This window comes from Indicator indicator, chromosome 22, assembly GCF_027791375.1.
Source record: "Indicator indicator isolate 239-I01 chromosome 22, UM_Iind_1.1, whole genome shotgun sequence".
NCBI classification, from domain to species: Eukaryota; Metazoa; Chordata; class Aves; order Piciformes; family Indicatoridae; genus Indicator; species Indicator indicator.
In genome coordinates this window covers 8311267-8325338 of record NC_072031.1, presented here as the reverse complement: position 1 = coordinate 8325338, position 14072 = coordinate 8311267, and the positions used below count along the sequence as shown (strand labels likewise).

The window sequence follows — 14072 nt, the reverse complement described above, 5'->3', positions numbered from 1 at the left end:
TGTACAACATAGGGAAGTTGGGATTGGTGGTTTTGTTCTTGGTTTTGGGGGCTTTTTTTGTTTGTTTGGCTGGTTGTTTTTTTTTCCCCTCCCTTTTTTCTTACCTTGTTCCCCCTCTCATCTTGTATCACTGTACCAGTGATTTTCTCTAACCACAGTTGTATTTGATTCTCTCCCTTGACACTCTGTCCACACATTTCTGGATCACTGGGAAGCATTAGCAATCACTTAAGCACTTTTCTTTCATCTCTGTACATACACAGTAATCTTTATCAAAATATTCTCTGAGCTTCTGCTACCCTTGTGCTCTCTTCTCAGGGGGTTTGCAGCGGGGACATACTTAGCCATTATCCTCTCCCACGCCTGCCCACACTCCCTCTTTAATGCTTCATAAAATGATATAATTTTCCAAAATAGAGGCTTGGTGAGAACTAGGGCTGGTGACCATAAATTTTCCCGCCCTTCTGCCCTACATTCCTCGTGTCATGCATTGCTCTCAGCATTTCCTTAAGACGCCATTTGACAAGATGTTTTTCTGCAAGCCTGCAGCCCTGGTTTGTCAGGGACCAAGTCTGCAGTCGCCACATCCACAGGTGACCAGACAGCCCTCACATGGGAAAACATGACCAGACAGTAGCATCACATGGAAAAAACAGAGGAACATCAGTCTGATTTCATTCTCCCACTTCTAAATTTACAGATGGATCAAGACAGGAAGTGTCCGTATTTAAATGAAAGGATTAACTGGCACTCCACAGTTTTCCCCTCACTGAATTTCTTTTAAAACCAAAGCTCAAACTACACAAGACAGCAGTGAAAGCCAGTTTGTGCCTTAGCTGCGTGAGAAGAAACCCTCAGCTCTGCACCACCACAATCTCACCTATCCCTGAGAAACACCCTTCTCCCATCCTCTACACTGCAGCTATCCCCAGAGATTCAGGGAGGCAGCAAAACAATGTCACTGTGTTTTGGGATACCACAAGAACATTTCTAGCTCCCTTACAAGGTGTGTGCAGATCTTCCTTCTGCAAAGAAACTTGTCCAGTTTTGGCCTGCTCATCATATCCAGTTTCTGAGGATCACGCATTCAGTTGGCTCTCTGCCCAGGGAGCAACTCAACTGTGAACAAGGGGAAGTGTTTTGGCAGCTCTTACTTCATGACTCCCTTCAAATAATCAGAGTGTACTTGGTCACCCAACAGCAACCCAGGCAACAGTGGGACTCCTGCATACCCCCTCTGTCGACAGCGGCTTATGTGCACTTTGGCTCCTAGCATTTCCATGCGCTTCCTTCACATAAATGATATGTTCCAGTCTTCCTCCACACTACAAGACAGGATCCATCTTCAGACAGAATGACACAAGTGTCTTCATTACTTGTATCCTAATTTTAATTATCCAAAGTTGCACATGGGACCATAATAAAAGCTAATCTGAGAATCGCTGGCAACATCCATTCCTCCTGGGATCTCACTTTCCTCCTTACACTGCCACAGCCTCACCCCTTTTATTAGAGCTGGTTTTGCTTTACACATCGTACAGGGCAGAGGAGAGACACACCACTGGTTTCATAAACTCATTTTGCCTAAAATGCAAGTAGTGAATCTTGAAACAAGCCTTTCTAAATGAAAGAGGTGCTGGAAACATGGTTTGCAGAGGAGAGCACACTCTGTGGACACAGTGTAATTACAGCCCAGCCTTCTGCAGAATACCGGCGTACGGCTTAAACGCTATTAATGGTGAGCAGTTTTGTTCCACAGGATGTTGTTCACTGATAACTACTCAATTAGGGCTATTTTGCAATTAGTCTACTCACAGTAAATTTATTGCAACTGGAGTCATCTGTGGTGCAGCAAATTAAAATGCTGTCTGGGCTGCACGTGCAGCGCCTCTTACATGCTCCTTAAACTGTGTATAGCTCACCACAGTAATTTTGTCACACTAATAGATTAAACGTACAGAAAAGCAGCAGCAGCCAATGTCATTGGGAATCCTGAAACCAGGAGAAAAAGACAAATTCAGCAGTCAATAATCCTTAGATCAAACCCAGCGAGTCCACAAACGTGAAAGCTACACACAGCCATCCATTTACACCCCACTGCGTGCACACAGATGTACTGAGGGGGTGCAATTCTGCATTTGCTGAGCTACAGCTCCCATTCCTGTGTAGTAACACAGAGGAATGCTCTCCTTCCCAAGCATCGAAAAGCTGCTCTGCTCCAGCCCATAAGTATTTGGTATCTTAGTGGCTTATACCCTCCCCTCCTGTTGAATGCTTTTGAAGCAGTCAGCTGAAAATATTCCAGACTTGCTGACAGGTATTACCTGTGCATATTGTCCAGTAAACAGAGCTCCAGAGCCCTCTTCCCTCTGCTTGAGAACCAGAATAATATTGTGTTTTCTGACATAAAATGGAAAATTGTCTTCTCAGCAGTCTGTGAGAAACTGAAAACTCTTGTTTCAATATGCCAGAGCAGCATTATCAGTAAGCAACCAGGGAGAAAGTAGTCTGGTCTGTAAAGAACGCTTTTGGTGCTGATGAATGATGTGGAATGAGGATACTTGGGTAATTTTTCTACTTTATTTATGAGTTGGGTTTACCCCATAGGGATGGAGGCAGCAAAAACCTGATTTACAAACTAAGACAAGACAACAGAAGAGCCAACGGGAAATAAATTTCTTTCACTTGAGGCTCTCTGCCTTCCTAGGGATATTTAGTTTTGCCATATCTACATTTTAGAAAACACTCCCCCCCAAAAACTTTTACATACTTTTGGTCACGCATAAACCTGGTTTGGTAATTAATGACAACAACTAGCCAGAGTCTCCCCTGGGAGATGGCAGCCTAGAGAAGCTGGCCCCAAGGAGAACTGATGCAGATACCACTTGGCACTGTGCCTGCAACAACTCACAGCCCTGGTGCCAATGACTCAGGAGGAATCGTGCTGCGTACCCAGCAAACCTGCAAGGCAAGGGATTTAGAGCTGCAAATGCTGAGTGACACACAGACACCTCGGGGACTTTGAGCAGAAGAAAATCTGGCACACCAGGGGAGTCAGTGTCTCTGGCCTGCACAGAATCAGCCTTGAGATGGCCTTAGCAAGGAAAGAATCTGTCCACTAGTTGCTGATCTCCTGTGAAGAAATTAACTTCCCTGTACCCTCTCTCCGACCTGCATAGGATTGGATTTGCCATTTCCTCATCCAACCTTGCACTGAGCCCACTTTCTCCCTCTTATCTTCCATGACTGCATTTCCCCTTAACACACTCTAAACATTCCCTTCTGAGTGAAGGGCGCCTTGCTAGCTGTCTGTGCTCTGATCTCAGCTGTGACTTTCAGATACAGCTGCACCTACAACCATTGACACCACTGCCCTGCCCTGTGACATTTGTGCCTGATTTTCAGGACCAGCCTGTTGGGAAGTGCCAGTTCATGTGCTCTGCAAGCCAGGTAACTGGCAAAGTGGCTGAGTCCCTTTTGCTACTTCAGCAGTGTTGTGTCTCTGCCATGTCCTCAGAGGAACTGCAGCCCACGTCCTCTTGTTCTCATGGAAATAAAGCCTGTGTGTCAAACAGGTAGTAAATATGGTGCCCCTGGCTTTAACAGTTCTTTCTTTCATACACTCAAGGTAGTTATATTGGACTTCTTTTCCCTGCTGCCCTTGGAAACAATAAAATAAAGAAAAAGAAACAGCTTGTAAGATCCTGTTCCTGTTGATAAGCACTCAAGAGAACATATCACTTCACATTGATGACAATCCAGCTGGAGGGAGTCCTGTTCGTGATTGATAGCTACACTTAGCAACTTTGTGGTTTTGATCAGCTGAGACAGGATCCAAGAGGATTAAATGCTGGATGACATCTCAATGGAAACCATTGCACTGGGAACATGTTTGTATGTTGGGATAATGGATGAATGTGCAGTGTATAAATATTTATACTTCACAGCTCTGCTGAAAACAGACAGGAAACTTTTTTTTTTTTTTTTTTTTTTTTACAAACCAAACTGAACGCAACAGCCCTCACATGCTGAACACACTCAGTCCCTGATGTTTGACTTCTGCTGACAAACAGCATATAACTTTCTTGATTGCATACAGTGGCAAGAGACCCTTACAAGATCTCTACTCAGAGTTCTCCCTGCTAGCAAGCCTAATAATGGGGTGTTTTATATCCCCCCAAACTGATGGTCAGTGCTTCACAGACATCTTCTAACCAGGTTCAGTTCCTTTAAAGGATCTCTGGAGTTAATGGAGATGTGTTTGATGAGGAATGGAGCCACTCTGTGAATGAACAACAGCAGTATTTATGTTCTGCAGTGAGGAGGAGAGACCTGAGACCACAACACACTTAAACTCAGACAATACATCTTTATCAAGGATGTAAAATTGAAGGTAGCTACCAAGTTATTTATATATGAGGCCTCTCATAGACACTGGGCACCTTCAGTTTGGGGGTTCCCATGTGGCTGTCTTCATAGACTTTGTATTCAGATATTTGAGAAGTGACTTCAAACTCTGGATCTCCTCCACAACCCTGATGTTCCCATCTGCTTGTGCATTGGCACCTCCTGCATAAGTAAGTCATGTCCCACGCAATATGCTGCTGCTTTATCACTTCCCCACGGCAAAGCTCCCAGCTCTAGAGCAACCCTGAATGTAACACACAGGATGTCTAGGGCTTTTGCCAAGGAAATTTGGCTGTTGAAGTGGTTAATTTCAGCTGCCAGCAAGGACAGGAGTTAATAACCTTGAGGCAAAGAAAAGTCAACATTTTCCACAAGGATCCATCTGGCTAAGTCAAGACATCCTCCAATTATTCTTTCTAAACAAGCCTAAAATAAAAAATCTAAATGAAGCTCTAGCACTGCAAACCGAACAACTGTAGCCATGGTCTTTTTACACTTAAGTTTTTGAATGTGGGATATATTCATACCTCAGCAGTTGTTACTAAACTCCTGGGTATTTCACAATAAAACTGTATTTGGACAAATCTCCATTTCTTTATTGGTGGTTGTAGCTCCTGGTTTTCCTCCACTTTTCGCTATCTCTTTTTACAAAGGAAGCAGTGACACCAAAGTGCAATGCACATAGGAGCTGAAAGGTTCCAAGTGCAAGAGGGGACACTGTTCTTTGTTCTAAGACCACACTATCACCTTACCTGCAGGGCACACGAGATAAATTCCGCATGTAAAAAAGAAGCAATAAGTATTTCTTGAGAAGCCTGTTTGTAAGAATGGTAGTTGTTCAGAACTTCTGAAAAGTCACCCTGCAACCCTGGGAGACAGATCACCAGGCAGGGTATGGAATCACAGTGTGTGCAAAATTGCAGACAGTTGCAGTGTGTGCCCAGCCCCATGCCAATGGATTTTCCAGCTGTCTCTGGGAGCTGGTGTATTTGTGTGATGCATTTACCCAGCACAAGGTATTGATGTCATTACTAACTGAAGCCCTTGATCCCAAAAGTGGAAGACAGTGCCTACAAGGTGATGACCTCCATCAGCTTTCTCACAGACCAGAGTTGACTCTCCTGTCCTTAGAGAAGAGGGAAGGGTATCAAAGATACACTTATCACAGTGGATTCCACCAGTGGTACTGCAATGGGACTTCAGGGACACTCACTGATGCTCAGCCTGCCACTGATGTCTGGTTTTGCTCAATTCTTACCCCTCTAGTGTTCTTTTATCTTCCCTTCAGCTTGTGCTGTCTTTGCTGCCACTCTCCCTGCTTCCCACGGAACACTAAAGCTTCTGCCTGTTCCATTCATTCTTTATTGGCAATGTTTGCCCACCCAGCTTAAAGGTTTTGAGTATCACCATGCCAAGAAAGTAATTAAAAAAAAAAAAAAAAAAACCAACAAAACAAATCAACACCAAAAGAGACACAATAAAAACCAAATAAACCCAAACAGTGCCAGATGCACTGGGGTAGGAAATGGGGTGCTCACACCATTCACCCTGGTAATGTGTGTCATTGTAATTAAAAGCCTAAGCTTCCTATTACAGAGAGATGCTTATATGGAAATATCCTCCTGGACATCTCTTCCCCCCCCCCCCACTGTGTACAGGGAGTTTAGCTCCTAATTTAGGCAGTAACAGCATGGATCCTCCTTCCTCACACAATGAAATCATTAAGTACTAACCAGTGCTTTGTGATGGTACAATAAACTGGTAAGTCACAGGGAGGAGATCTTCTGTAGAGGATGTAACTGAATATTTCTAATGGAAAAAACTAACCATCCTCTAGCCCTCACGGCTCACCAAGCCAAAGCAAGACCTATTTTCATATTTGTGAAAGTCCCTTGGCACTTTCAGCTTTGTCAAGGACATCCTTACTTGCATGGGCTGAAGTGTCAATTACAGGCTGGGGACTTTGGACTGCTGTACAGATAAGTGCTGCTGCAGATCGTGCTGGTCCTCAATCAATAATTACTTTGATCAACTGATCAGTGCTTTTTTTATTAAAAAATAAAAAGCGAAAAAAGCACTTCAGTGTATGAGAAGCAAACAGCTAAATGAATGGTGGTATATGAAGCACTCTTCTTGCAAAGTAGGAAGAGGTCAGCTCACACATGCAAACCAGCAGCAAGCTGAGAGAGACCTCACATATCTGCATAGAGAAACCAAAAGCAACAAATCAGAGCTCAGCTTAGGCTAACAGAGGTAACTGACTCTCCATAACAGTGATTCTGGAAATTACTTTTGCTGACTGAAGAACATTAAAAAGAGAAGTGAACCACAAATTCAGATTATTTTTTTCCCCATGGTTGTGGCTTGTTTTAATTTTTTAAAAATTATATTGCTGATAATTATCTGGGTTATCAAAATGCTTAGCAGTCCTGGTTCTTAGCCAGGACTCCACTGTGCTGAAAAATGGCCATATGCCCACACCAGCAGTGTCACTCTTTATTGGCTAGCATAAGGCACCAAAGTTCACCATGGCTGTTCCCCGATCCCCAAAATGCAGGCGGCTCCCCCACAGAACAGTAATGTCTATGCTTCTCTGTGTCTGCAGACTGAGAACTCAAACAGGAGTAGCAGGTGAATACCTAGATCACACAGTGCAATATAAAACTGGTGGAAGTGAAGTGAAAAGAAACTCTGTAGGAATCTATCAAGGCTCTTGTGACATCCACGTAACTCCCCATTTAAAACGCCCTCAAACCCTCCCTCGTTTTCACACACTCAGCCACTGTACGTTCCTGCAGCGCAGCTATTTGTCACCAGAAGGCCACTTCAATTACACCACATCCTTCCACCACAATACTCCTCCTTCACCACCTGCCAACTCACCCTCCAGCGTGCAGAAGCGCGTCACCTTCTCCGGCATCAGCCTGCCCAGCTTGTGCTGGCAGAACGCCTCCGCGATCTGCTGCCGGCACTGCTTCGACTTGGAGCGGGACATGGCCGAGATCGCTTCCTTGCCCGTTACCTCACACTTGGGTGCTTGCTCGTGGCTCAGTTCAGGGGAGCTGTTACCAGCTTTTTTTAAAAGGTGCTGTCTGGGAGACTTGTGAATCTCCTTCAAATTATCACTGCTGCTGCTGTTTTTTCTGGGATGATCACTGAACTGCACCACCTCATTGGAGTTCTTCCCCAGCAACAAGTTCTCCTTCATCTTCTCCTCTTCCAGTTTCTTTCTCAAGTGCTCCTTTTGCTTGCTAAGAGGTTTTTTCACCAGCTCAGACTGATGGTTTTGTCTCTGAGTCCTGGGAGCAAAGTTGCTGTTATCAATATTTTCAAAGTCTTTGGGGACTGAATTCTCATTATTGCTGTCTGTTCGCATTTTCTCTTTCGGTCGGTGGGAAAAATAGCCATCCTATAAATGGGGAGAAAAATTGCACTCATCTTACTAAAAATAGTCACATCCCATGCATTACAAGCATTTCTTACACAAAAACATCCATCAGTTACAATACAACATGCTGCCAAACACCAAGCCCCATGTGAGAGGATGAGCAGCTGCAGACACTGAGGTTCCTCAGGAAAGTCAAAGCCAGGCTCAGACACCAGCTCTTGACCACCATCTTCCCCTTCTCCCCACTAGGCATACTTCATAAATACACAGACCATAACATCTCAACATTTAAAATATAAAGGAAAAGGAACAGACCATGTACAATATGTGTCTGATGCAGAGTAATGCTCTCCTTCACAATTTCACCTCTGCCTCCACCTATTACCATGAGAACTTGTCCTAGCTCCACAACAGCAGAGCAAGTTTACAACAGCAAAGAAAAAGGAGAAATTCCCCAGGGATCCTTGAGACAGAGAACATGGCAATGTGCTATAGAGCAGATGTGACAGACTAGAACAAATCCAAGAGGCACTTATATGTGTATATTACTACCAAATAGAAACCTGGAAACCTGAAACTAGTCCTCAAGGCTATTGGGGACTAATTTTTAGACCTGCTGAATGAGGAAATATCTCAATTTATTTACATGTTCAACAGCAGATTAAATCAATGGGGAACTGTCATTAAAACATCTGAAGACAGGAGTATAAATATTGATAGACTTTCTGAATCTGTCCTGTTTTATTTTGACTAATAGAAGACCTAACAACCAACAATCAGGAGCTGGTAAATGACAACATCTGCTAAGGATGACTGATGGGAGCCACTCTTGACACCTATGAACCACATTTGGTATTCAAAACGTTTTACCAGCATTAGATAATTGCTTCTCACACCTCTTCTGCAAGGAACCACTTAACAGTCAAGTTTTGCAGAAGAAGGAGAGGGAGATAATGACTTTATCCAAGGCCATGCAGGGAGTCAGTATCATTTTGACCTCTGCTGTCCTGCAATGAGAAACATTTGAATAGTTCATTCTCCAAACTGCAACTACAGCAAGACAAGCAAAACTTATTAATATTGTGCTCAAAACACCTCCACTGAGGTGATGCTGCTCTTAGACTCCAGATGTTTGACAGCTGTCACATTCCCTTTGTTGTTCAACCAGCTCCAAAACCTCTGCTTAGCTATGCCACTTGTAAAGTGTGCCTTGTTCCATTTTAATGCTCTTGGATTTGTACAGAGGAAACAAGTCAGAAACCTTGATTGCTGTGCTGTCACATTTCCTCTAAGTGGTGCCGGAATTCACCTTTTTTCCTCAAATAATTAAATGCAAGATGCTCTCTGCACTCCTGTGCATATGTATGTAGATGTGTTTGTGTGTATGTGTGTGTATGTATTACATACACACAGGTCACCTATTAGATTACAGTGACCATAAAGAATCAGAGCCAGCACACTGCAGCTACCCTTTAACACGTACACACTGCTCCCTTTTTGACAGCAGGACATTCCACCAGCCTTCCAACGCAGACAGGAGCACATCTGAAGTTGCAGGCATTTGGATGAATGAATGAGAATAACCAAATGAGGCACAAAAGGGCATGGATGGTCTAATCTGTACCCACAGAGGCTCACCCAGAGCTTTCCCTTGTCTCTTTCGACTGTTTTGTCCCCACTTAGACAAAACCTAAACACAAGCAGCATTCAAGATGCTATTAATTCCATTAACATGAATAACACAAACACAGTATGAGCTATTCTTTACAAGTAATCTTTAAATTTCACCAGGTTAAGCAGTAAAATACAAAGGAAATTATGAAAGTGCAACTGTGGATTTTATTTGTTGGGGTTGAACAGCAGCAGCACGCAGAGAGCTATAGGGACAGAGCTCTGCAGCAATGCAAAGTATTTGTTGGTAATTTTCATGCTAAATGCACTTTAAAGCACTTTGCAACTGAAGCATTCCACCACACTGCAGTTTAGGGACAGAACATCTAGCTGCAGTGATGGGGGGGGGGAAATGACCAAATTTCTCTTCTCCATTAAGGTTTTTCCTGGGTTGCTAAAAGCCAGTGACATGATGGGATATTTCTGTGCATCTTGGCTACATTCCCTCTCTGACTTGCTAAACAATTTTTATTCTTTAAGCATAAAAAAAAAAAAAAGGAAATCCTAACCTGTACAGCAAATGACATGTTGATAAAGGGGAAAGGAAGGGAGAGATGATGTTCACTGTGTTGGTTTTCCATAGTAACTCTTAGTACCCACAAAGAAGATACTGGCCTGAACCAGTGCTACAGGCACACATCCTCCCTCATCCTGAGGAGTGCACAGCCCTGCCCCATGCTCTGTCCTCCTGCCCCATTCCAAACCTCTCTGTAGCATGAAGAAGTCCCAAAGGATGAGGTTTGGGCCCATTCCTGTTTCAAACACAACACTTAAGTGATGTTTTAGTCAAAGTCTTGGTTCTCCACATTACCACCCCTGCACCCACGTGTGTTGGTCAAGGTGTGCAGCTCCCTGGCACCATCCCTGCAGCTCTGGGGGTTTCAGCAGAATTTCCCCATCCAGCTGGGGTGTTCTGGCACTGTGTTTGCAGAGACTGGCAGAAAGTTGTGAGGGAGCCTCAGGAGAAAATAACCAAAGTAAACAGAAGATTTACTAGGGTAAGGTTCACCTCTTTAAACTGTTTTACTCCTTCAAGTGCTTTGCCCACCTCTGGGAAATGCTTATCTGAGTCTACTTGCTGGAATTTGGAAAGATAATGGAGTTCTAAATGCTACAAGAGCAGACCTTATCAAACCTAAGCTTGGCTGTAACTCCTCCCTGCCTGCAGAGACAGTGACCACCAGGAATCCTCCTCCTCGCCAAGGAGACATGTGGCATTGCCTCCTCTTTGGGAGGAGTATGGGCTAAAAGCTAAAGCAGTCTGTAGAACAACTGGACCAAGCAAGAGCTAGAGATACATACTGAAACAATAAGGATGTGTAGCAAATACCACAGCTGGATGCTGAAATTCTAGCCCCAGGCAATCCCACACCTGTTGATGCCAGTGTTAAATGTCACAAACCCAGAAATCTCCATCTGCCTTTGATCTGCTTTTCCCTCTCACGATAACTCTCATCACAGCCCAGGATGGATTTTTAGGGTGCAACGATTTCAAGACAGGATCCACACTGCCAGCAGAACGTGCGTGTTTGCAGTGCAAGGGAAATGAAGCTCAGCACTCCAAGCTCAAAACAGTAACAGCTGCTGACCAAGAATTCTGTTAATCTGTGATGTTCAGGGGTACAGATAAAAGCAACACATCTGGTTTTCAGCTGGCTACAGAAGGATGGGTTTGACTTGCTCTACGGTATTTAATTTATATAGTCCTGGATTAATTGTAGACTTTATCTGTCATGGATATCTAAGATATCCAAATCAGGACAAAATCATCCCAAAGAAAGATTGCCTTGAAAGCAGGCATTTCTGGTTCTGACAAGACCAAGGGACATTCATCAGCAGGTTTGCTGTTTTGAGCATCACCTGTTTCCATTTTTCTCTGGCTATTCATCAGTAGCACCTTCTTACCTCTCTCGGTGCTTGCAAATCACTTTTGGTACCCTGAAAAAAAGTGGGAAGTTATACCAGGACCAAATGCAAAGCAGAGAGTATGTATGTATCCACAGTCTAAGGTTAAAGCAATAATTTCAAAACTGTCACTGCTAATTTTTGTGTTGCAGAGACTTCATCTCATGCACAGAAAACACAAAAATGTGATTACAGAAAGCACCATTTTGGCCTTTGCAGCAGAAGGATTCCCCTTAGAACAGACATCGATCAGAAGAGGCTGTGTCCAAAACCAGCTCATTTTGGAAGCTATCCTATAAAAGTTACCCAATATTACAGGTCTCTGACACAACACATTGCTCAAGAGCATCTATTTCAGCTGTGCTTCCATCACACTCCTGGCATAACACTCCCTTTCTCTGTGATCCTATGCATGCCTCTCTGGCAGTAACACAGCCTCCCTCTAGGTCTGACCGAGATAAACCTGCACCCTTCCAACAGGAGGTGATCTTAACTATGACCCACGCCTGCTCCTGGCACCAATGAAAGCCATTCCACTCTCACAGAGAAGCACAGGATCAGGCTGAAGTATTTTCCTTTTCCTACTTTAAAAGCAAACTCTGTTTACAGCCTTTATAAAGCAAGCTTTGGAGGGTTTTCGTCACTTGTAGCACTGTATTTCAAAGCTCAGTTGTGGCACTGCGGATATCCACCAGAGAAGGCAGCTCTAAGAGAAGGATTTCCAGGGACAAAATTTTCAGTCCTAACTTCATCTGGTTCTCAGACGATACATGGAGAGGTTAACTGCTGAGTACTGGATGGTGAGAGCCCTGGCAGGGAGAGTTCTAATGACTGTGGGGCCTCTTCTGTGTGTGCACATGCTGCAATTCAGCAACAACTAGCAAATACTCCCAAACTGGGAGAGAACAGCCTGTACCCAGGAGTGTGCATGAGATCATTGCCAATTACATACTGATTACAATTGATGCTAAAAATAATAATATAACATCAATGCAAAACCAACATTTTAAGCTCAGGGCCATTGCATGTAATGAAAGTTAATTCTGCTCCAAACTCTGCTCCTTGTTGAATGCACAGGTTTGAATTCTCCAAACTCCACCTTAATGTGTTTTATTAAACTCTGTCACACAACAAGTACACTCTTTGGTGTATCATCCACTTTGTCTGTGGTGATTGAGGGTCTGGGGCTCAGGCACTGTGAGCTTGATTGAATTCAACATCCCATCTGTGTCAGGAGAGAAAGTCTGGAATCCTACAGAGGTAGAGCCTCTGCCATCTACTGAGAAGACCATGGAACAAATTGATGCTGTCACCCACTGCAAACCCAGCAGCAGCTGCTGCTCGCTGTACCTAGTACAAACAGGGAGAATTTTGAAGAACTTTACAGCTGTCTGTAATGACAACTGGATTTTAACAACAGCCTGTTAACACTCTCTAAGGCTTTGCAAGTACAACACACACCTGCTCAGCCAGATCCCAGGTAGTTTATATACCTGCAGGCTGCCTCTCTCCACACATTTTTCACTTCCAGCTGTCATGCATATTTGGCTCTAAGTTAAGTAGGTTCAAGCATACATCTGCATTTGGGTTTAGTCCAGTTCAGAAAACCTAGGGCACAAATTCTCATGTAACCTTTCAGAGTTCTCCATCCTGAGCCCTAAAGACAGGAGGTGCAATACTGACCAAGGGAAAACTGCAATAACCCAGCACATTCTCTGTGAGGTATCCTACTGCACAGCCAGAATATGCTATAAAGCCTTCAGGAGCCAACTTGCAAGGTTTCAGACTGATGCTGGAAGGCTGCCTCTGCCAACAGCCAGGATTAGGCGATGTGACTGTCAGACTGTTGCAATATGCAAAGAGCCAACACCAGAGCAATTTCAAATCTGCTTTTAAAGAGATAACCTAATGTGCGCATAAATCAGCAGAGACAAAAATATCAGGGGCCTGATGCACACCAGCTCTGCAGACAGCAAGGGCATGCAGACTTTGCATGGCTGAGGGATCCACCTCAAGACACCAGATCCAAGGGGAAGAGGATGCAGCGAGCAGGAAGGCACTGCTCCAGTAGCACCTGCCACCTGCCTGCACCACACAGCTCCTTTGGGAGAGGCTTTGTCAGGAAAGTGAAAGAAAACCCTAATCAGTTCACAAGGGCACAGTAAGAATGTGCATTTGTCTGCAAAAGCTGTTCATTATATCATGCAGAGCATTTCCTCCCAACAAGAAGAAAATGCTCCTCTCTCAGGATGAATTTTTCATTGTATGATTTCTATATCAAGGAAGCCCTATAAATACTACACAGATGGATGGACCATGTGCAATCAAGCCCTGAAAGGCAAATGTTCACAGTTTCAGTTTATCTGACACAACTGATTTTCTCTCCAGCACAGAGGGATTTGCTGTCTTTTTGTACTGAGAACATATTCTCGTGTTCTTCCCCTGGCAAAGATTGGTACCCTAAAGACACAGCAAACAATCAACAAATAGGCATAGCACACTGAGCAACAGCAAAACACAGACCTGCCTCTAAATACAAAATAGTGGACATGCTGGCCTTGAGGGCCAGGGAGAAATCAAACACCTGTACTGCAAAAACTAGATTCCCCCCCTCCTGTCACATAAATAAAATACATAACTATTGATCACATATGAAAATGTGCAGTCACTGGGCAGTTATGCATGTCTAGACAAAAAATGA

At 43.9% G+C, this 14072-nt stretch overlaps 1 protein-coding gene across 1 annotated transcript in view; it reads right to left on the bottom strand.

Moving 5' to 3' along the window:
* Positions 1 to 14072, bottom strand: part of XYLT1 (xylosyltransferase 1) — a 171246-nt gene that overhangs the window by 77351 nt on the left and 79823 nt on the right. The window contains exon 2 of the mRNA XM_054391170.1: positions 7291 to 7816. Coding sequence (XP_054247145.1) covers positions 7291 to 7816 — 526 coding nt within the window. The remainder of the gene's footprint in view (positions 1 to 7290; positions 7817 to 14072) is intronic.